General features: G+C 49.7%; 1 protein-coding gene across 1 annotated transcript in view; it reads right to left on the reverse strand.

Annotated features, from left to right (window-relative positions):
- Nucleotides 1–2,978: 2,978 nt before the first annotated feature.
- The window catches only part of LOC144114509 (calcium-activated chloride channel regulator 4A-like), a 44,986-nt gene continuing 23,618 nt past the window's right edge, over nt 2,979–24,346 (reverse strand). Inside the window, exons 11-13 of the mRNA XM_077648302.1 lie at nt 21,556–21,712; nt 19,256–19,558; nt 2,979–4,701 (exon numbers count right to left, since the gene is read on the reverse strand). Of these exons, the coding sequence (XP_077504428.1) occupies nt 3,563–4,701; nt 19,256–19,558; nt 21,556–21,712 (1,599 nt within the window). The 3' untranslated portion in view covers nt 2,979–3,562. The remainder of the gene's footprint in view (nt 4,702–19,255; nt 19,559–21,555; nt 21,713–24,346) is intronic.

Consider the following 24,346-nt stretch of genomic DNA (forward strand, 5'->3'; position numbering starts at 1 on the left):
ATCGAAGAGTGGCGACCGAATCTTAACGGATTGGATAAGTGTAGAAAATCGTGGACTAGGAGCCACCAACGTCGCCGCAGACGCTAATGGGCCATATTCCATGCCAAACGTACCAAAGCTTGCGCTCGACCCCCTTCAATCTTTTCGATAAAATTTGTGTCTCTTTCTTAAAAGTAATTACCCTTAGTAAAGTTTCCTGGTCATGTGACAGCCCTTAGAATTTCTGAAGGGAGTGCAAATGTTGGTCTCATAAAAATTTACAAAAAATCACATTTTTTACTGTTGCGCTTGAAAAAATTTAGAGATAATGAATATGCATTGTGGGTTTTAATCGCGCAGCCAGAAAATTTGTAGCGCAAAGTTTTTGTTTTGCTTTATGTCATTATTTTCCCCAAAAAACACCGTTTTTGCTATTTTTTATACTCCTTCGTGACATTGGCGAGCAGCATCGCATGTTTCGCTGCTTCTCTGCAATATGCAGTTATCTCATTAAATGACTTAAAGTATGATGCAACACAGTATATTTCAGAAAAAAAAATTCGAACTTAAAAATGTGTGCTGTGCAGCGTATTCAGGCACAAATTTCGTACAGAGGTGCTCCTAGTAAAAATATAAATTGTATTTCAATTGATAGCTAATTACATTGAAATTTTGCTCAGCGTTCTTTATCGGAGCCTTTTTTTTTAAGCGAGAAATAAATTTTTGAAGTTCAGCGCTGCACCTTGAGACATGGTCACCCCGTACCGACACTGTACTGCTCGGCGTGCTTTGCCGGTTCCCGATAGCCATACGCTGCCCGGGAAGCGCGCTGCAGCAAACATTAGAGCGATTAAGGTGCTCCAGGAGGCTCTGTCTCGTCAATGAAGCCTGTGTGTTGGCCGGCTGGAAAATAAAAAAACGGTCCATGGCGCCATGACTGCTTAATTGCAGTGGCTGAGTACGCATGACGTAGAGAAACGAAATTCTGTCGTCACTACCGCTACATGGGCGGCCGATCACTAAGCAGTGCAAAAGCGCTGTTGTGATAGCGGCAGCAAGCTGGCTTTAGTAGGCTGCGTGCTGTACATAAGACATTAGCTACTTCGGGACTTCGGCAGCTGTTAAGCGAGCAAGTCAATCTGCGGCTTTTTATAATCATCGTGGAGGTGAGCACGCCATATTTCAGTAATCCTCCAGCTATAAGCGTCATTTAGACCATACATAAAGCCATTACACGGGGATTGCATGAGGCTATGTTTCTCGCGACGCGGCGTGCGATGCTGCGCGTGTGCCGCTGGCACACGCCACGAAGCGAAGAGCCTTGGCTATAGAACAGTCCGTTTTCATTGTGGCTTCCGTTGGGACCACTTCAGCATTCAATCGCCTCGCATTGTCAAGAATGCAAGACCCTACTAGTACTCCATCAGGTTTGATAAAATCAATGAAAAAAATCCCTCTTTGATAATATGCAAGCGCAGCGGCGGTAGCTACATTTTAAGATGTTGATATGTACTATTAATAACTGATCGAGAACACCTTTTAAGGCGAAAGCCTTTCTTGGCTCATGAGTGGCCTGGGCGGAAGTTGTAGACGGAATCTGTAGACGGAAGTTGTCAGCTCGAACTGTTAATAATAAGTTGTGCGGTAATTAAAATAAAATGTAAAAAGTTTATTAAGCAACAGTTTATAAGCAGCATATATGCACTGACAGCTGCCGATAGTGATAGTGGTAGAGGTAGATAGTGATAGTGATGATAGCTGCTGAAACTGATAGTGATATTGATAACTACTGATAGTGATAGTGCTGAAGATAGATAGTGATGATGACAGTAATGATGATAGTGATAGTTGGTATAGCGATGATGGTGATGTGATGATGACAGCGATAGTTGGTATAGCAATGATGATACCGGTGGAAAAGTAAAAAAATACAAAGAACAGAAATAACAAATCGTAAAAATATAAAATAAAGGAAAACAAAAATAAAAGTAAGAAAATGAGACAAAATGAAAATGAACAATAAAAAGTTAAAACAAATATAATCAGAAGAAAAATAAAACACAAGAAATTAAAAATGGAGCGAGAAAGAGAAAAGGAAAAGGCTCTCGCATTTCCTGTAATTTTTATTCTCCTCCAACTAGCCGCCGCGTTGGCTGAGTGGTTATGGTGCTCAGCTGCTGACCCTACAGAAGCGGGTTCGATTATGGCCGCGGCGGCCACAGCCACGACCGTGTTCTGCAGTGCAGTGGCGGTACGGGGCTCGAGGTGCAGCGTTGAAATTTTTTTTTTCTTGTTCAACACAAAAAAGGCTGCGATAAAAAACGCTGAGCAAAATTTCAATGCAGCTAGCTATCAATTGAGCTACAATTTATATTTTTACTAGAAGCGCCTCTGTACGAAATTTATGGCCGAAAACGCGGCACACCACACTATTTTTAAGTTCGACATTCTTTTCTGAAATATACTGTGTTGTATCCTACTTTAAACCATTTAATGAGATAGTGCATATTGCATTCAAACGGCGAAACATGCGATGGCGCTCGCCAGTGTCGCGAAGGAGTGTAAAAAATAGCAACAACAGTGTTTTTGGGGAAAATAATGGCATAAAGCAAAACAAAAACTTTGCGCTGCAATTTTCTTGGCTGCGCGATTAAAACCCACAATGCATATTCATTATATCTCAAAAATTCTCAAGCGCAAGGGTAAAAAATATGATTTTTGTCAATTTCTAGTGAGACCAACTTTTGCACTCCTCTGAGAAATTCGAAGGGCTGTCACATGGCCAGGATTTTTTTTTTGCCAATGTTATTAAGGGTAATTATTTTATCGCAAAGATCGGAGTGGGTCGAGCGCAAACTCTGTTGCGTTTGGCGTGGAATTACCCTAATGTTTTCGCATTGCTCCAATGCAGTCTCCGCAGTGGTCTCTTTTTCGTTTCCATTGGAGTAAAACCAGCGCGACAGCAAGTCTTGATAAAGAGGGGCGTTTAAAGAAGACAAACTGTTCAAAAGTCTTTTTTTACTATTATTGGAATACATGACCATTGCTACTAGCTAAAAGCGGAGAAAATTGCCAAACTTCTGTCGATAGTCCTTGTCATAAAGTTAATTACCCTTACGTTTTATTTTCATTGCATCATGTAACACTGCTGCACAAAAGCCTTGGCCCTGAAAGTCATTTGTGGGCTTTTTCAATGGGGCAAAGGGATACAGCATCAACGACACGACAGTGCCAAATAATACGAGTGCCCCTTGTCCATTAGACAGGCTGTCAGCGAACTGCTGTTCCAGCACGCCCACGAAGTGCTTTATTTGCGAAGTAGTCGATTTGATTATTTTATTCCGGTCATTCGGGGCAAGTGGCCAGGGTTTTGGAAAACACTGGTCCAGAGGCGACGCACAACTTCTTGAACATTTTAGGCCAACTTGCAAGGCATAGAAATAATGCCAAGACATTTGCTGCCTTGTCGTGTCTTTTCTTGTTTCTTTAGAATACTTTTCGCTAGCATGCAGTGGGCGTCAGTGATCGGACATCTGTAATCGGCTGGCATTTCAGAGAAATGACCATGCCGCCGCGGCTCGCGTTACACGACTCCCAGGTCATAATAATCGCCGCTGCGCTTTCGCGTGTGGTCGCCGAAGCCAGATGTTCTGCCCCCTTCCGTGCGCCTAGACCTGTCGGAGTGCCTCGTGGTGCGTGACGAGGAGGCGTTGGACCTCTTGGATGAGCGCAGAGACCCCGAGGGCCGGCGCTGCAGCAGCGGCTCCGGCCCGGAGGAGGCTGTCACCTTCTCGCCTGAGTTGTTCGCCCTTGACTCGGACACCAGCGTGCGAATGCTTCGCGGCTTGTCCCTTGCTATGCTGCGAGGCATGGCGCTGGGGACGCCGGAACTCGGCGCCCGCTCTTTCAGGGACTCGAGGGCGATGGGTGCTTCACGGTCGGACGCCTTAACTGAAGGCTGCACCGCCTTGGAACCTGCGTCTGGGGAGTCCTTTGAACGCGTGCCCGAGTCCCCGGTCGTGGCGTTATTTGCGCCATCTCGACGTTGGGATAGGTTGGATAATTTCTGGCGTAGTGCTCCCACGTTTCCTGGTGCATCGAATTTGCTCTGCTCATCGTAGGCATTGATGGGCTTATCGGAGCCAACTGCATTCTCGATAACGACGCAGTCAGTGTTACGGCGCTTGTTTTTGGACTTTCTGCACCGTAAGCACATCAGGCACAGGAGACAGTTGATGAGGAGGACCAGCAAAACGAATCCGCCACTTACCCCAGCGACTACATAGTAGAACTGCTCCTCCGTGAAGCGGTTAAAATACAAAAGAACCGAGGATGATTCATTGCCGTCTCTAGTGGTCTCCAGCAGTGGCCCTGTCGTGCTATTAGACCCGCCCATCACGGAATCTGTCGAGGTCTCATTCGTGCTGATAGAAGTGCCGTTGGCACTGACGTTTTCGTCGGTACTCGTACTCGACAGGACTCCAATCGCTACTCTCACTACGTTGGAGATGTCGCTGTAGCGGTGCTCCATGTTCTTCGTGCGGAGAGCGAAAAAATAGACGGCTGTGTTTTCGTCTTTGTCCTCTGGAAGCTGTACGGTGGCCCATTCAAGATCTCCAGGTTGTTTTTGTTGTTCAAGTTCCAAGCCGGGCTGGTTGGCGAAATTCTCTGACAAAAGGCGCCGATCTTGGGAGTAACGAAGCTCGTAGCTTGAACCCGCACCTGCAGCGAAACAGGGAAACGGAAAGGAAAAGAGAGAATTATCACGAACGGTTGCAATTTTTGTGCGCCGCGATAGTTCCGGTGAATAAAACTCAGTTGTGCTTTATCTTTAAAGCTGCGAACTGGGCGAGTTGGTATTGATTCATATTTGAACAGCGCAATAAAACAACGGGACACAACGAAGAAAGGACACCACAAGCGCTGACTCGCAACTAGATTTTAATTCATGTCCAAGCATCTTAAATACTAAGAACGCCAAACACAAACAAGAGGGAAAAACCAAAAGAAAAACGATACAAAGCTGCTAATCATGCCCACAAAGGTGACAATCAGCACGAGCGCGAGACTACACATCTTGGCCGGATAAAAACATCATCTCTTTATCAGTTAGTGTGACAGAAGGATCACTAATACAGCTATCAGGTTCCAAGCGGATGTGAAAAGCCTCCAAAATTTCCCGCGTTAGGCTGTCATTATGTTTTCCTAGGATGACGGTGTTAGACAACAGAGGGGTGCAAGTACCTTCTCTCCAGTGGCGGGCAAGGTTACAAGAAGACCCATTACCTCGGGACCTGTGGTGCTCACTAAGACGAGCGTTGATGCAACGTCCTGTCTGGCCAATATAACTCAACCCGCAAGTGCACGGAATCCTGTAGACAACCCCCACATTACAGGGCACAAAAGGGTTCTTATGGTTGGTCTGACAACCCCCAGTCTTTTTCTTCGCGGTTGTTGCCTTAGCCTTCTCTTCCACCTGCCTGCAAACACCTCTAAGTTTTTTAGGCGCTGAAAAGACCACATCAACATCGTATCTCGCCGCAACATTCTTCAAACCATGTCCCACACCATGCGTGTAAGGCACCACCACAAACTTCTTTTTTTCCCTTTTTGGCTTATCCCCGCTCTTGATCCATCTAAGAAGCTTATCGCATTCCCTGGAAATCACATGAGAAGGGTAACCACTAGATTTTAATCGGCCAACTTGACGCAAAATACTTTCATTGATTCTTTCAAGACATGACTTGTTCATGGCAGATTTCAGGCTAGAAAAAACAATGCCATTTTTTACCAGTTTTGTGTGGCTTGATTGGTAATTTAGAAAAGACTTGGTAGAGCGAGGGAAATATTCCCAACACAAATGACGCTCTTCCAACAACAGTCTTAAGTCCAGAAATTGAAGTACATCTTGTTTAGGAAGTTCAGTCGTGGCATGTCAGGTACGGGCTTTGCCCTCCTGACGTTCAAATGGTGTGTGGTTTTTTGGAGCCGTCAAGAGGACACACCAGGCGAATTTGCAAGATCATGAAGTCCGAATTGTGGCGTCAAGCACGGTTCTTCAAAGACCATCTACGGGTTATTTGTGGCAGGACCGATCGGCAGCAAGGCTTCTCGGAGTGGTGTGGGACGATGGATTTTATTACAGAGTTCCTCTGGAACTCAGTCCGGACAGGCTTGCCGAGAAAGAAGAAGGACGCTGCGGAGCAAGGAAAGGTTGTTGTCCTGGGCGAATGCGACGTGCCGGAAGAACATCTAGCAACTCCCAGGTTGGGACCGAAGTTTGCATATGACCCACGGTTGAAAGCTACCGAGAAACTTGCCTTGTCAAAGAAAATATCCCGGTTGGCAGGCAAAGATAGTCAGTTTCAATGCATCTCGGAATGTGTCGAAGGTTTCGAAAGAACAAAAGAGAAACCACGGAATTACCACCGCATGAAAAAGCTCGTTGACTTTGCTGCATCTAGTGGTCTCAGGATAATGGTCGCCGACAAGGAAGGGTGCTTCGTCGTTCTCCCTGCTGGCACCTTTGAAGAAAAAGCGCATCAAGCCTTAACGAAGAACTTCAAGTCCGTAACTTTCAGAGCTAACAAAGTCAAGGCAAGTGCCCTTCGTCTTTTGGAGGAGAACAACTTGCAACGCCTCGCGGCTTCTGTGAAGAGCGCAAAAGGATCGCACCTTCAGGTTTTCTTTTCTGCAAAGACGCATAAGGACAATGTTCCCTTCAGATCTATCGTGTCTGAGCACGGCACTTGGCAGTTCTTCGTGTCTAGCTATCTTCAAAAGCATTTGTCGTGTTTGATAATTGAGGATCCTTTTCACATCTCTAATTCTGGTGCTTTGGTTGACTCCAATAACTCGGGAAGGTGTGATGCTTTCAGCATTGATGTGCAAGACCTATATTATTCTCTACCTCATGATGACCTCATGAAAAGAGTAAAAATGTGCATCGCTGATTACAACAATGAAACTGATTTTATTGCTAGATGTGGTGTGTCCCTTGAGAGCTTCTTAGAGATTCTTTCTTTTTACCTCCGTTCAACTGTCATTGAATGGAAAGGGAAATCGTTTGCGCAGAATGATGGAGTGTGCATAGGATCTAAAGTAGCACCTGTGTTAGCCAATATCTTCCTTGCCAGGGTAGACAGATCCATAGACAGGAGATGTGACGGGTTGGTTCTGAGGATTTTTCGGTATGTCGATGATTATATTGTTTTTGTTAAGAAGGGTTACTTGACGCGTAGCGTGGTAGATGTACTGAAGGTTTTCAGAGAATGCGCGATGGGACTAACTTTCACGACTGAACTTCCTAAACAAGATGTACTTCAATTTCTGGACTTAAGACTGTTGTTGGAAGAGCGTCATTTGTGTTGGGAATATTTCCCTCGCTCTACCAAGTCTTTTCTAAATTACCAATCAAGCCACACAAAACTGGTAAAAAATGGCATTGTTTTTTCTAGCCTGAAATCTGCCATGAACAAGTCATGTCTTGAAAGAATCAATGAAAGTATTTTGCGTCAAGTTGGCCGATTAAAATCTAGTGGTTACCCTTCTCATGTGATTTCCAGGGAATGCGATAAGCTTCTTAGATGGATCAAGAGCGGGGATAAGCCAAAAAGGGAAAAAAAGAAGTTTGTGGTGGTGCCTTACACGCATGGTGTGGGACATGGTTTGAAGAATGTTGCGGCGAGATACGATGTTGATGTGGTCTTTTCAGCGCCTAAAAAACTTAGAGGTGTTTGCAGGCAGGTGGAAGAGAAGGCTAAGGCAACAACCGCGAAGAAAAAGACTGGGGGTTGTCAGACCAACCATAAGAACCCTTTTGTGCCCTGTAATGTGGGGGTTGTCTACAGGATTCCGTGCACTTGCGGGTTGAGTTATATTGGCCAGACAGGACGTTGCATCAACGCTCGTCTTAGTGAGCACCACAGGTCCCGAGGTAATGGGTCTTCTTGTAACCTTGCCCGCCACTGGAGAGAAGGTACTTGCACCCCTCTGTTGTCTAACACCGTCATCCTAGGAAAACATAATGACAGCCTAACGCGGGAAATTTTGGAGGCTTTTCACATCCGCTTGGAACCTGATAGCTGTATTAGTGATCCTTCTGTCACACTAACTGATAAAGAGATGATGTTTTTATCCGGCCAAGATGTGTAGTCTCGCGCTCGTGCTGATTGTCACCTTTGTGGGCATGATTAGCAGCTTTGTATCGTTTTTCTTTTGGTTTTTCCCTCTTGTTTGTGTTTGGCGTTCTTAGTATTTAAGATGCTTGGACGTGAATTAAAATCTAGTTGCGAGTCAGCGCTTGTGGTGTCCTTTCTTCGTTGTGTCCCGTTGTTTTATTGCGCTGTTCAAATATGAGTGCTTTATCTGTTCGATAAGAGATGTTTTGTCAGGTGCTCGTGGATAGTGGCGTATCTCCTTAATCGATTTGCGAATCTCCCTGTCACGAGGGAGGCCGCAGTACAGAGCTACAAGTTAATTTCGACCACCTGGAATTCTGAAACCATTGATGTCTCGGTGAAAGTGAGTTTTTGCTTTGGACCGCCATCATATACTATAGGCCGTCGCGGCTACACTATCGAACCTGTGCTGTCACATAGCAAAACGCCGCGATTGCTGATCCACTGCGTCAGGTATTTTCTTCTTTTTCATTTTACATGGCGCATTCGTTTCTTGCTCTAATGTTCGCGTTGCTGAAAACTGGAATTTGTAAAACGAAGCATGAAGGAGCACATGCGCTCACTTCTTCGCGCACATGCACGCGCGCACGCACCTACACTCAGTGCATACAGTGCGCCGTTCCGCGTTTGGAACTTTTAGGCATTAAGGCATCAATACAGGGAAAATAGTAGATCAACTGTGAAGACATAGGTTCGTTTCTGTGAGTACGGAGGACCTCGAGAACCCCTCGATGGTGGACCCGACGTACGCAGACATTCTAAATCACTACAAAGGCTGCAGGTTCAAGTATCCCCCGCCCCACAAACTCCTCACACAGCAAGAAGCGGTCAGCTGGAGGAGGCTGCAGACTGGCACCTTCTTTAACTTACACGTCCTAAGCAAAATGTTCCCCACCCAGTACAGCGACAGCTGCCCCTGGTGCGGGGACGTCCCGACACTTTACCACGTCACATGGGAGTGTAAACACAACTACACCTTCCACAAACAGATTAACCCGAGTGCGGAGCAATGGGAGGGCCTGCTCACCAGCAGCGAGCTCACCGCCCAAAGGGCATTGGTGCAGCACGCGTGCGAGGTGGCCAGGACCAGTGGAGCCCTGGAATGAGGGACCACCCTTGCTAAGGAGCCCCCAACGGCGGCGGCGGCTGCGGCAAGCGCCAAGACGCTGCTGCAAGGAGACTCTCCGGAACTGACCAAAAGAATTCAATAAAGTTTTTTATTCATACTAAAAATGAGTGCATAGGAAATAATTAAAAAAATTGTAATGGAAGCTCCGCTTTAAGGATTGACGCGATTGCGTTAATGGGTTAATGTCCATATATGCGGAACCCGTCATTCTCGACATTGACAGATCCCTGAGAGCCATCATATCACTCTTGGCGCAGCGGTGCAGTGGCGCAGCCGTGGGTGCAGTGGTTAAGTGATACGCCACTGCCCTGCGATTGAAGGTGCTGCCACCGGCGGGTCTTGTGCGACGCAGGTCGCTCTTCCCGAGCAGCCTGGCCCGACCAATCATTAATTTCATTGCCACCGGAGCGTTTCGAACTTTTAGGCATTAAGGCATCAAGACAAGGAAAATAGTAGCTTAACTGTGAAGACATAAATTCGTTTCTGTGAGTACTAAAAATGAGTGCATAGGAAATAATAAAAAAATTGTAATAGAAGCTCCGCCTTAAGGATTGACGCGACAGCGTTAATGGGTTAATGTTAATATATGCGAAACCCGCCATTCTCGACATTGACAAATCTCTGAGAGCCATCATACCACTCCTGGCGCAGCGGTGCAGTGGCGCAGCCGTGGGTGCAGTGGTTAAGCGATACGCCACTGCCCTGCGATTGAAGGTGCTGCCACCGGCGGGTCTTGTGCGACGCAGGTCGCTCTTCCCGAGCGGTCTGGCCCGACCAATCATTAATTTCATTGCCGCCGGCCACGGTGGTTAGTTTGCTCACAATCCAGTGAACAGGTTCCTATGACGCCACAAGGGCACGTGACCTAGGTGGCCCATCTATAGGTTGCTTCCCCGGCTGTTTTTCGCTCACCACGCCGACGAATTTTCTACAGAACAAGAGCCTTAACGCCATTGCGTTACTATAACAGTGGTGGTACCTGGCGTCTCGTAAACACATGCACTTATTGCCTTAATATTGTCACGGACGCCGGTAGGACGTTCAATCCCTGGCAGAACAGTACCTGGCGAGCACACTGCGCAGAGCGTAGCCGGCAGGGCCTAGCACCGAGCAGAAGAGGACGAAGTCCGGCGCGCGACAAAGGTCGAAGACAGACCGCACGGGGGAGCCGGTAGCGTGATGGCTAAACTAAGTGCGGCATTGCCCCTCCCCTCTGGAAAGGCATCGACTCGATGCCTGCCAGTGAGGGGGAGCCACGTGTTGGTGTTAACAGAATCCCAGGCACCGAACGTGGTGAGAGTTGTCCTAGCGGGCATGGTATGGCTTGAGTCTTGCGACGTGCACAATTTCGGATGTCGGCGGGCGTCTGGAAGAACGAACACTCCCTTGCGGGCGCACTTCATACGTAACGTCGCTGAGTTGGCGGAGTACCTCGTAGGGGCCGAAGTAACGGCGCAAAAGCTTCTCGGAGCGACCGCGCAGACGGATGGGGCTCCAAACCCACACTTGATCGCCAGGCTGGAAAATGACTTCGCGGTGGCGGAGGTTATAGCGGTGAGCATCGACTTCTTGCCGCACGCAGGTTCGTTGCCGAGCCAGCCGGCGGGCAGCCTCTGCATGGCGAACGAATGCATCAGCGTCGGCAACGGATGGGCGGGCAATATCGGGCAACAACATCGTGTCCAACATAGTCACGACTTCACGACCGTTTACCAAACGAAATGGCGTGAACCCCGTCGTCACTTGAAGGGCAGTATTGTAGGCAAACGTGACGTACGGAAGGATTTCGTCCCAGTTCTTATGGTCGTCGTCGACGTACATAGAAATCATATCAGCGATAGTCTTATTGAGGCGCTCGGTTAGGCCGTTGGTTTGAGGATGGTAAGCTGAGGTCTTACGATGACTTGTGCCACTGAGCCGCATAACTTCCTGAGTAAGCGTGGACGTGAACGCTGTGCCTCGGTCAGTTAAAACAACATAAGGGGCGCCATGGCGGAGGACTATGCTGATGATGAAAAAGTCAGCAATTTCAGCAGCAGTGGCGCGGGGAAGGGCTTTCGTCTCACAATACCGGGTGAGGTAGTCGGTGGCAACCACAATATACCGGTTACCCAATGATGACGTGGGAAATGGGCCCAGTAAGTCCATGCCGACTTGGTGGAAAGGAATTCTCGGCGGAGCAATGGGTTGGAGCAAGTCAGCCGGCTTGAAAGGTGGTTTCTTCCGACGTTGACACTCGCGGCAAGTACGTACATAACGCTTGACAGTCGCAGAAAGCCTGGGCCAGTAATAACGGTGACGAACTCGTGCCATCGTTCGAGAAAACCCGAGGTGGCCGGAAGGAAGCTCGTCGTGGCATGCCTGCAAAACGTCAGTGCGGAGCGCCGTTCGAACCACGAGCAGGTAACCAGAGTCCGTCGGGGCGTAATTTCGTTTGTAGAGGACGCCATCTCGCAAGCAAAACGAGGACAAGCCACGCGCGAATAGACGAGGCGCTACCCTCAAGATAATCGATGAGTGGCCGCAATTCCGTGTCGTCCCTCTGGTGTTGAGCGAGGTCGGACGTGGTCAGAGCACCAATAAAGAGGGGGTCATCTTCGAGGTCATCAGAGCTGGACGGGATAGGAGCACGGGACAAGCAGTCTGCATCGCTGTGTTTGTTGCCCGACTTGTAGACAACTGTTACATCAAATTCTTGCAAGCGAAGGCTCCAACGAGCTAGCCGGCCCGAGGGGTCTTTAAGATTCGCGAGCCAGCACAGTGAGTGGTGGTCACTCACGACCCGAAACGGGCGACCATACAAGTAGGGCCGGAACTTCGTTATCGCCCACACAACAGCTAGGCACTCCTTTTCAGTGGTTGAGTAATTGGCCTCGGACCGAGACAGCGTGCGGCTGCCGTAAGCAATCACACGCTCAACACCATCTTGCCACTGGACGAGGACTGCACTGAGGCCAATGTTGCTGGCATCGGTGTGAAGTTCTGTATCCGCCTCCTCGTCAAAATGGGCAAGAATGGGCGTTGTTTGTAGGCGTTTGCGGAGCTTTTCGAAGGCGTCCTGCTGTTCCTGTGCCCAGACGAAAGGCTGGTCGTCTTTTGTCAGCCGTGTGAGAGGCTCAGCCAGCCTGGAGAAGTCTTGCACGAAGCGTCGGTAATATGCGCAGAGGCCAAGAAACCGGCGCACAGCTCGCTTATCAGTGGGAGTCGGGAACGCAGCTACAGCAGCCGTCTTGTCGGGGTCGGGGCTGACACCCTCAGGTGTCACAACATGGCCCAAAAACTTAAGCCGTTGGTACGCGAAGTGGCATTTTTCGGGTTTTAGAGATAGACCGGCTGATCGGATGGCCGTCAATACTGCACTCAAGCGTTTGAGATGTTCTTCGTAGGTCGCAGCGAAAATAACCACATCATCAAGATAGACGAGACACGACTGCCATTTGAGGCCAACCAGGACAGTGTCCATCATTCTTTGAAAGGTGGCAGGAGCGGTACACAGGCCAAAGGGGAGCACCTTGAACTCGTACAAACCGTCAGGCGTTATGAACGCGGTCTTTTCACGGTCACGTTCATCGACTTCGATCTGCCAGTACCCACTGCGTAGATCAAGAGAGGAAAAGTATCGGGCATGACGCAGGCGATCGAACGAGTCATCAATTCGGGGCAACGGATAAACGTACTTTTTAGTAATCTTGTTGAGGCGACGATAGTCGACGCAGAATCGGAGAGTGCCATCCTTCTTGGCGACCAGCACAACGGACGAAGCCCACGGGCTCGTTGACGGCTGGATAACCTCGTCGCGGAGCATTTCCTCAACCTGCCTCCGAATCACCTCCCGTTCTTTCGCAGACACTCGATAGGGGTGCTGTTGTATAGGCCTCTCGTCTTCATCCACTACAATGCGGTGTTTAGCGACCGATGTTTGTCGAACTTTAGAAGTGGTCGCAAAACAGTCACGAAAAGAGTCGAGGATTATGTGGAGGCGGTGTTTCTGATCGGCGGTTAGGTCGGGAATCACGTCAGTCATAACGGGGGCGTCAGACGTCGATGCATGGGTATCGTTGAGGGAGAAGGCGCAGTGGGAGACTGAGTCACTAATTTCATCGAAATAGGCTATGGCGGTTGCTTGCGGCAAGTGGCGGTATTCGGCGCTAAAGTTCGTAACAAAAAGCTGCGTTCGCAGTCCGCGGAGGGAAGTAACACCCCGCGCAACGCAGACTTGTTGACTCAGCAGTAACGACAGGTTACCTTCCGCAACCCCGTGAGGAGTGCGTGGGTTGGAGCATTCCACCGTAATAAACAAACTGGAGCGTGGTGGTAGCGTGACATTGTCATCAAACACACGAAAAACAGGCCTGTCGGGCTCGCTGCTGTCGGCTATGGCACAATGAGGTGAGAACGTCACGACAAGTTCGCGGAGGTTGATTATCGCACCGTGTTCCCGAAGAAAATCTAACCCAAGGATGAGGTCCTTCGAGCAATGAGCCAACACAGCGAAGCAGGCAGTGAAGGTGACACCACGAATCTTCATTCTAGCGGTGCAGACGCCAAGCGGTGTCACCAGATGGCCTCCAGCTGTCCAGATGTGTGTTCCAGGCCAAGGTGTCAGTACTTTCCTCAGGACAAGCGTCAGACCACGACTCATGACGGAGAAATCGGCGCCGGTATCTACGAGAGCAGTCACGCGGCGGCCATCAACGATGACCGAGATTTCAGCCGAAGCTTGGTCACCGTCAGAAAAACGCTGTGTGAGGGAGGTCGGACTAGGGGATCGTTCTCGCGGTCGGGTTGGGGCGTCAAGCGGAGGCGTCTCCGTTCGTCGAAAAGTCGTCGGACTTAAGGGTCGTTCAGATTGTCCAATTGAGGCGTCAAGCGAAGAAGGCGTCTCTGGGCGTCGAAAGGTCGTCGCGGCGTGGGGTCGGAGGTCGGGTCGCATGCTAACGTCAGTGAGCGGAGGATGTTCGTCATTATGTCCCGTGACGGCGGCCCTACCTCCGGGGGTCGCCGTCCTCAGTTTTCCCGGCGCGGGCTGGAGGACTGCCGGACGTAGGACTGGCGAACTGGTGAAGAAAACCGTCGAGGCGACGGTGACCTGGACTGACGTTGGGCAGTGGGGACAGGTGGGACGTTGGCCGCTAGGTACTGATCGATCTCGCGGGGTCGTTCACCATAGCGCGGCAGGGGTGCGTCGGGCGAAAAGCCGCGCAGGCCAATCCGGCGGTACGGGCAGTGACGACGGATGTGGCCTGCTTCGCCGCAATGGAAGCACAGGGGCCTGTTGTTCGGCGTTCGCCACATGTTTGCCTTCGTGACGGGTGGGCGGTCGTCTGGCAGCGCTGTCGTGTGCGGGAATCGGTGGGACGGCGCGGTAGGGGCAGGAGAGTAGAACGCCGGCGGTGGTGGCGCAGGACTTCGCAATGTCTCGCTGTATGTCATCACATAGGGCGCTGGCGGTGGCGGCGGTGGAGTGGGCTGCACCGTGCGGCGTATCTCGTCACGGACAGCCTCCGAGATGGCCGTAATACTAGGAGGCTGCTCCACAGAGCGAAGCTTCTGCAGCTCTTCGCGAACGATGCTCCTGATGAGCTCTCGAAGGGAGGTGTTCTCATCCCCGGGCCTCGGCATGTGGCACTCCACAGCAGTGATGTTTGAGGAACGGCCGTAGTGCGCAAACCGCTGCTGCAGGGCGCGCTCCATGCCTGCCGCCTCCTTTGCAAAATCGGCGACTGTAGCCGGAGGATCGCGCACGAGCCCAGCGAACAATTGCTCCTTGACGCCCCGCATCAAATGGCGCACCTTCTTGGCTTCCGACATCGAAGGATCAGCGCGGTTGAAAAGCCGGGTCATGTCCTCCACGAACATCGCCACGCTCTCGTTTGGCTGCTGCGCTCTCGATTGCAGGGCCAATTCAGCACGCTCCCTCCGCTCATTGCTGCTGAACGTATCCAGCAACTGGCGCCGGAAGTCTTGCCAGGTGTGGATGGCGGACTCGTGGTTTTCGAACCACGTCTTGGCAGCGTCCTGGAGGGCAAAGTAGACGTTCCGAAGCTTGCGGTCCTCGTCCCACAGATTAAATTCAGAGACCCTGTCATACCCGTCCAACCAGTCCTCCACATCTTCAAACTTGTCACCATGAAACGGCGCGGGCGTACGAGGCGAATGAAGAAGCAGCGGTGGCGGACTCAGAGTTTACTGGAAGGTCTGGCTGGCCACCGTAGAGGTCATCTTGCGGGATGGCGCGGCGAGGGGACTGTACTCGGGAGCTAAGCATTTCAAGCGGCGGCTTGACTTGTGGACAGGTGTCGTGTCCAGGGGGTGTGGCTGAGCGCTGGAGGTTCCTGGGACCTCTTCGTACATAGATCGTACCCAGCAGCTGCACCAAAAAATGTCACGGACGCCGGTAGGACGTTCAATCCCTGGCAGAACAGTACCTGGCGAGCACACTGCGCAGAGCGTAGCCGGCAGGGCCTAGCACCGAGCAGAAGAGGACGAAGTCCGGCGCGCGACAAAGGTCGAAGACAGACCGCACGGGGGAGCCGGTAGCGTGATGGCTAAACTAAGTGCGGCAATATTCAAGAGTTCTCGTTCTTCCCTTCTCTTATACGAGCCGCCGCGGTGGCTGAGTGGTTACGGCGCTCGGCTGCTGGCCCGAAAGACGCGGGCTCGATCCCGGCCGCGACGGTCGAATTTCGATGGAGGCGAAATTCTAGAGGCACGTGTACTGTGCGATGTCAGTGCACGTTAAAGAACCCCAGGTGGTCGAAATTTCCGGAGCCCTTCACTACGGCGTCTCTCATAGCCTGAGTTGCTTTGGGACGTTAAACCCCTGTAAACCAAACCATCTTCTCTTATACGAGTAAATTATTTCTAGCAAACCTAACATCGGTACTTAACTCTGCAAGCTGAGAGATGATTTCACGTATATTTCTTTTTCCATGCCCTGCTAAACACACTCGTGTTCATATCAGAGCATGGAATTTCCGGCCGGGGGTAGAGAAGCTGATGAACGCTCTGCACACGTTGTCATATTATGCGCATACTAACAAATTTGTCATCGCGCGAATTCTCTACAACTCCGGAAATCTTTGTAGAGAAGAATGTAGCGCCTTTGTCTTTACTATTATAAGAAGTTTTCCACTATCTGTCGTATTAAACAACTCACATTATTATAATGGATGATCAGGTGATAAACGAAGGGGTGGAGAGCAATTTGGAAACAAAAAAAGCATGCCTGGGCTATCGTCTTAATAAGGAGAGAATTGTAAGATATTTCGGCGTGCACCCTGCATGTGATGCCGTACATTGTGGATCTTTATTTTGCAGCGTTTGCGGTCAGTGAGGCTCGCGAAGCGCATGATGGGGTTTCCGACAACTGACAGGCGTTGGGGAGAATGTTATCCAGGAGGGCCGGGGAGTAGCTGCTCTCGAGAATGTGCCCTGCGTGGCCACGTGATGCAGATGTACTTGCAACATGCGGGTGCTCTGACGAGGTGACCTCTCCCTGTTTGCGAGCAGTGTGACGTCAGGGGAGCACGTGAACAAGGGGCCGCCCCGGAAGAAAACGGGCTTGTTGGCAAAAGCAGCCTTTCCGGTCCGGCCTGCCTGCTGCTCAAAGCGTGGCGAGCTATCTCACGATGTGTATTTTCTGCCTGAAATTGTGCATTAACTAGAGTTAAACAAGGCCTAAGTACGCGAAACTTCACTACCTAGACCTACTAGCGACCAACAACTAGAAAAATTATTTTAAGTGTACGGCAAATGTGAACTTCAGAGATATTTTTCGTGTACCTATAGTTATAACAACATTGGCCCGTACAGTGCTCAGACACTGACATCCTACCAGTTGCTTGAAAAGCATGGTGCCTCGTAATGAACGGGTATGTTGTCAAAGGGTATTTCAGACCTCGGCACCGGGTTTCTGCTTTCTACAGCCCCTTCACAAAAATGGTTGTAGAACCCTACGAAGTGTAGGCACCCGTCAGCGAAGAAAGCAGCATACGAAAGAGCGCTGTGCTTGGATGAGCGATTTCTCGCTCAAGTATGGTCGTTTCCAGTTTTTCTCGTTTAGATTTCGTTCTGCCAGACAAGCATATGTCACTGATAAAACGTATACTGTACATGGTAAGTGTAATGCGGAGAAGTGGATGCGATGTGCATGCAAAATAGCGTGGTAATTAAGCGCGTCTCACACAAAATTGCATAATATTGGTGCAGAGTGCACTAATATTCATAAGTGCACTTACACAACGCAAGCAAAGCTACTTTTCGACTCGGACGCGACAGCGCTAGGATGCGGTATGTTACAATTGCGGGTTGGAATGCGGCTGTACTTGAGTGGCCAGGGTGCTGACATGCCCTTGCGAGCCGTCTCGTGACAGAAGCTAGCTTCTTGAACACAATATGCTGCACTAGAACAAACGAAATCCGTTAAAAGAAGTTCTCAGAGTACTTCCAGCGATCACATGTCCTCCGGAATCTTGAGCGCTCGATCACTCATGACTCCAGTGCGATTCGTTCGGGAGGACAATAAAACAGACTTAGGGCTAGCATGTTGACCCAAAAATACATGGGCGCACGAGTACTATACCCGGATAATCTGCTTATAATCAAGTGCACACCGCAGATCCTGACAGCGCTTGACGTCTGTCACTTTGGCTTTTGAACGGCTCGCTCCAAAACCAATTTTTCGCTGCCTTTCGCGACTCGAAAGCAGGAAGTTCAGACTAGCGCATTCCAACGCGCAAAAGCTCGACCCCATTGAGAAAAACACTGCAGACGTCACCACAGGAGGCCAGATCCCCTGCACCACGCCGCCAACAGCAGAATGCTTGTCCAACCACGTCGAGCCACGCCCTTCGCTCCTTCCTCAAAACATCATCAGTGACGTATGCCGTGAGAGGTCTGTTGTGTATGAGGAAAGAAAAGGCGCAGTAACTGTCTCACTCTCAGTGGAACGACGCGAAAACCAAACCGGGGGTGGGGGGGGGGGGGGGGGGGGTATGAAGGAAGGAGTAGAAACAGGAAGAATGAAAGAGGCGCGGTAGCGCAGGGCTTCGGATAAATTTCCACCACCTCGGTATCTTAAACGTGCACCAGAGTTCGGGCGCTTTATTGAGGAACGAGACGATTATTTCTGAGATATTTGCGCAGTGACCTCACAGCTGCCGTTGTAACACATCCTTAACCGATTGTGCGTCTTCAGGCGTTTTTTTTTTCAATATTTTTTTAGAGAGACGTACTCCACGAGAAGCGAGCGATTATATTCTACCATTCATGGGTTATAATTTGAAGTTCGAATAAGTAAATCAAACAGAAAATGTCGTTTTTCATGTTTTCTAGGCCAGTGTTTTAATGGGACATGTTTAATTTGATTCTGTCTCATTTTATTACGAAATGTAGCGCAAAACTACAGCTTCTGGTCTTTACGACGCAGGTCCGTTCCAGCCAGTGGGCGTAGGAATTGGATCGTGAGGTGTAGGAATTGGATCGAAATACTAAAAAGTCGCAGCGAGTCACTGCTGCAAAACATCAGTGAGATCAACTGTTCAGTATTCTGAACTCATGTGTATCACAGGCGCCAGGTTTGATAATTTACAGACGTTGTTTGTGTTCACTAAATAGGGTCATTCCTCTGCCCCAATACTGGAACCGGATTATATCCAACCGAATTATGTCTAATTCACCACCGCGATAATCGAGAATCAAGCATGCGAAATAGAAATTTCTTTTCCGGATCACTGATTTACGAATATACTCGGCAGCTGCACCTTCAATATTTACTTGGACTACGTACTCCCTTCGGTCGTCCCGCCCTGACTGTGCGGGTTTATTTCCTTCCCTCTGGTGATTCGTTATTTTGTTTTCTTTTGTCCATTCAGTATACATCGGAGTAATGGCATTAATACGCGGAGGGAAACGACTGACTGGGCAGGCATGCCTGTAGGCATGTCTGCACGAACACTGGCCTTACCATCTCCGCTGTCGTACTGGCTTCCGGGGGCCGTCCACTCCAAGGTGACGTTAGGCAGATCGACGCGGATTACACTTAGGTCACGGACAGTTCCCGGCGGAAAGTGCACGCCGCCTTGGCCAGCGTAGGCAGAGGACCAGAAGGAACCGACGAACTCCGCCCGTTGAAAGCTGGCGGCGACGCTGCCGTTGGAGCCGGCTTGGCTGCCGGTAGCAGTCACGACAACGCTGTACCAGCCACCCTGCTGCGATGCAGCCAGGAAGTAGCCGCTGTACACGCCGTCGCCCTTGCTCACGTCAGGTTCTGCGTAGCGCAACGAAAATGCCCTTTCACTGTTAGGGCCAAAGTCCTGCGACCCGCAGCGCTCGTTTTCATCTCCTCTTTCAACATAGCTTGTGTGGAACCGAAAGCCGAGGTACAACTCAAAAACGGTGTATTAGCTAGAGTTACGAACATACGTTCTCGGAGACAAATCTGGCCAGCGGCCCAAGCCACGCGGTGTGCAGTTGTGGAGTAGTTTCAGCTCTCTCTACCGTGCGGAGCGATCCGCCCGGTTTGAACAGTGTGCAGCGGCCTTGGGCAGTTCGTACGAAGCTGAAGGACTGAGCGTCTCGAACCTTTGCTGTTATTCGGTCTTCGTTGCGCTTGCAACGTTTTGTCCTGTGCTTTCTTCTCTTCGTCCCTCGTCGTTTTGCGCGGTTGCAATATGCACTCCATTGTTAACCACCAACTAGTCCGCCTTTGCCTGTTACAGGTGCAAAGAACGCGTGAGATATTATGCGAACACAATCTATTCTCTTGCTTTAGTGACGCCGTAATGCTGGTGCTTGCAAGTACAAAGTTCCCCCTATGCGGATATAATGTTAGTAGCACGATGCCGCTATACAGCATAGCACGGACGTTGCTCTGCGACGAGTAACAGGCGTCTCCACGCCTTCAAACCGTAGCTTCTACGCAAAATCCCCGGACCCTCTGCCATGTGTTGTCTGTAATGCGAAAGCATCCTCAACCTACCCATCCATCACCCATCTGCTGCCCAGCCATAAGCTTCCGCTGGTCTGCCGCGTACGGCACACCCCTGCAGCCAGCGCTCGACTTCCGGACGAAGGAGACCACCCCCGACGGCAAAAGTGCTTAATAAAGTTTCCGCTCTCTCTTCTCGAGGTAGGAAAAAGAGCACGTGCAAGCGAAACGAAAGCGCGGTTCTTATATCTTTGTCTATAGTTTCGCATCGTCACGATTCAGCAGTCACAGCCATCATCACAAAACTGAGCAATCGGCGTTATTCAGTAGGTTTCACCTGCTTTGTGAAGGGCACAAAATCGCCTGGCGCCTTTTAGTTTTAGTTTGGCGCATTTCTTTCTTAAGCTGAGTATCGTAAATTTCAATCAGTCGGCCTAGGAGGCCTGGTACACCAATCCCTGAATCGTATACTCATGCACCAGGCACGCAGCCAGGAATTCCTTTTTTCGGAAGAGGCTAGGCCTCCTCCCTCCCCTCCCCCCTCCCAAGTGGCGAGTTTATTGGTACGTATGGGGTTGTTCAACGCCTCGATACGGATTTTTGTTTTATAACTTAAGCTGCAACGCCGGCTTGTAGCCCTCAAAAATTTAAGAAAGACAGCTCAAAGGGCGATACCTAGAAACATTTAATCCACTTGACACTGTTCAAGGCTGAATATGCTGTGTGTATTACCTTTTTACCGTTTCATCTGGGCAGATTAACTTCCTGATGTTGAGGTTTTAGCCTAGCTCTAGAGTGGTCGACTTTGCCGCAGCACATACACGTGCGCTGTGTATGGTGCTTGGCAAGGCTAACTTTCTTTCTCTCTCTCTTTCTTTCTTTCTTTGTCTTTCCAAATAAAATCAAGTGGCAGTCAGCACCTCTGTATTTTAAACGTTTATTCTGTGTCTCGTCCTTTGTGCTGATTTTCTGCAAGTTCGGTATGCGCAACCAACTAGTCCGAACCCAAATTTTGTTGCCCGAGCAGCGCCCGGAACGCACGAAGGCTTTTGGCGCCGCTGATTTTATGAGACAATCATGTCTTGCGCACGTACTAGCGCAGCGCTGAGCTTGCAGCAGTTATTTAGAACGCTGTCGTAAATCACTAAGGGATGATTAGAATAGGACTCCCGTCTACATTACAGAGTAAAAAAAAAACGGTTTGTGTTCGTATTACTCTTCTCCATACTTTCGGTTATATCCTCTGCAGAACTCTTCAGAGGGAAATTTGGTGTCCCAGACCAGCGTCACGCATAGTATACATGTGGCCACACAATGACGTACCCCGTGCGACGTACCCAGAAGTCCGTTGTCCCGAAGTTGGACGACCGTAGTGGCTACAGCGTTTTGGGCTACGTGGTAGACAACCGCCTCGACGCGGGCGCCTTTCACGGGTCGTTCGCCGTACAGGAGCTCGGCGTAGATAACTTGTGGAACCGTAAACATCACGTCTACCTAAGTAAGAAATGCACATATTCAAGTTCTGTAGTGCACAGACCATCCCGCTGAGTCTGGAATACTTATGAAAGGCGGCATTAATCAAAATACATAATAAAACAGAAACAAACAAAAAAGACGAGATAGGACGTACGTCCGAACATACAGAAGGCTTTTCAAAAGTTAAGAGCCCAAGGGGTTTGGTTCTAGGCCATGCTGTGTGACTCATTATGTATCGGCTGCTTTACACATCTCTGAGTTAAGCCTGCCATGGCTGCTACACGAGCCCCACGGCACGGCTTGAAAGCAAACTCCTTGGTCTCTTTACTTTTGACAAAAGCTGTACATCAGACCATGTGCTTATGCATGTACAGTCTATTTCAAAAGTATACAGCCCAAGCGGTCTGCTTCTGAGCCTTGCAGCACGGTTCCTCTTGCATACTCAGGGACCCTAATCTCACGAAGGGGGCAGGGACTTAAGTCCTCAACGCACCCAAGCTTAGGACTCTCAGATATGCTACAAAGCCCCGCTACACGGCTTGGAAGCAAACCCCTCGGGCAGTATATTTTTGACAAAGACTGTACGTCTGGGGGAAAACTGTGAGCCTTCTTAATTATCGCTAGCAAGAGTCGCTAACCTGGGAAAATTGAGTAGGTATGTTTGGACGATGGGATGTAAATGTAAATTGTGGAGTTTAACTCCCCGAAACGGCACATGGGCTATGAGGGACCTTGTAGTGGAGGGCTCAGGATGAATTTAGACCACCCGCCTCGGTCGGTATCGAACCCACGACCGTAGGGTTAGCAGCCTAATGCCAAAGCCACCGAGCCACCGCAGCGGCTCCGACGATGTGACCCGTGGTTGTCGATTTTATTTGTGATATTGGAGCTTCGTTTCCTGTTCCGTTAGTGAATTCACACCAGACAACAAGTGCACTGTGCGCGGCCGGTATGACCAAGGTGATGAGAACAGTTAATATTCGCACTGAAAAGTTTTCAAATTCTGTTCTTTTTATTGTTAACAGTGCTATGGGTCATAGGAATGGCAGAACTGTATAAGTTACGCCCGAAAAGGCTTTAGGTAATTTATTGCAGCACTGATTTTTTTCTGTAGAGATTTGGTTTCGGTTTCTTTGTGCTGTGTCCTCAAAGGCCAGTACACAAGTGACGTACTCTCATAGAGCAGTGGCGCTTTTTCTGCTTCGTTGCCTGCTACGAGTGCACGTGACCACAACAGACGACGGGGCAGCGAGCGTCACCGTCCTCTACGAGCGCTCCGTGTTCGCTCCTTGAGAAGTGAGACGATGGTTGAGCTCTGGTCGAGCGCGAATAATTTTTACGGGTTAATGGCTGCGTTAATCCGACCTAGTGCAGGGTTAGTCTCACAGAACTAGTGGGCTTCACATCAGGTGGCGTAGAAGTGCTGGAAACCAGTAGCAGACTTCGTGTTGCTTTTTACCAGGACAAGTGTTTTCTGTTCTAATCTTCAAAGCATGCAATCTATTTTATCTTTAAAAAATGCAAAAATGCAGAACACTTTAATGCGTGTGGCACGCGCATTAAACTGCTCGCTGTGTGGCGTTCGTTAAAGCATTTGCTACGATGCTTGCTTATGGGGGAAAATAGCGATGTTCTAAATGAGAGCCAGTGGACTACGAAGTATCACAATACATGCCATTACTATAGGGCACTGGTCCTCAGCTTGGTGCAGGCGTAGTCCTTCAAAAATCTTCAATCTTGCATTCAAATATTACTCTCGAATCAAAGCATCGCAATGGCACTTAAATAAATAAATGCGGTGTTCACCATCGCTAGTTTACTGCAACATTTGACCAGTACTGGAGGCAGTGCTGGGCCGGTAGCTACCCTTATTAGTTAAACGCATCAGAGCATTACATTCTAACACCGCAATACGAAAACGATACGGAGGTTTACTGATAATTTTCATTACGAAATGTTCAATGCATGCATGCACAAGACACGCGCAGGTCCAGAACAGCAGCTGAGTTCTGCGCAGAAGCCTGACCTGGCCGTCAGTTTCATTCTGGCTCGCGAAGGGCTGCAGGCCGGATGGAGCAAGGTCTAATTGGCCAGTGTGGAGAGTCATGCTGTTCCGCGAACGGATCGCATTGAGCCTACTCGTACAGGGTTTTCGCGTGCAATGCGAGAAGCCGTAATGCATGCAGGAAAAAAGTTCAGTGAACCTGGACGAAAGCATTGGGAGGAAGATAACAACCTCAACGTTATTTCTTTTTTACGACGCTCGTCTTCTGTGTTTTACTGACAGCAAAAGATAACCGCATGATTGGGACTGCGGCAGGAGTGCAGTGACGGCGCCAAGCGGAGGCGAGGAGTGACGACCGCCACTGCAAATATGGCAAGCCGTACAAAATATTTTCTGAGCGCTTCCTTCAGACTCTGGCCAGGGGGATGCTTCGGGATAGTGAAGCCCGCATTGAGCCCCTTCGCAGACAAGCTAGTATGCGAAGCTCGCACCGCTGCATGTTATTAACTTTATTTTATTTTTGTGGAAAGCAAATTCGCAACAGGCGTCACAGACACCCATAATTTGATTCCCCTCCCGCTTCTGTGTATTCGAGCCACCAGCTAATGTCCTGGTGCCCTCCCTGCAGGAGTGTTGGGGGGAAGTGA

The sequence above is a fragment of the Amblyomma americanum genome, chromosome 1 (genome assembly GCF_052857255.1).
Source record: "Amblyomma americanum isolate KBUSLIRL-KWMA chromosome 1, ASM5285725v1, whole genome shotgun sequence".
Taxonomy (NCBI): Eukaryota; Metazoa; Arthropoda; class Arachnida; order Ixodida; family Ixodidae; genus Amblyomma; species Amblyomma americanum.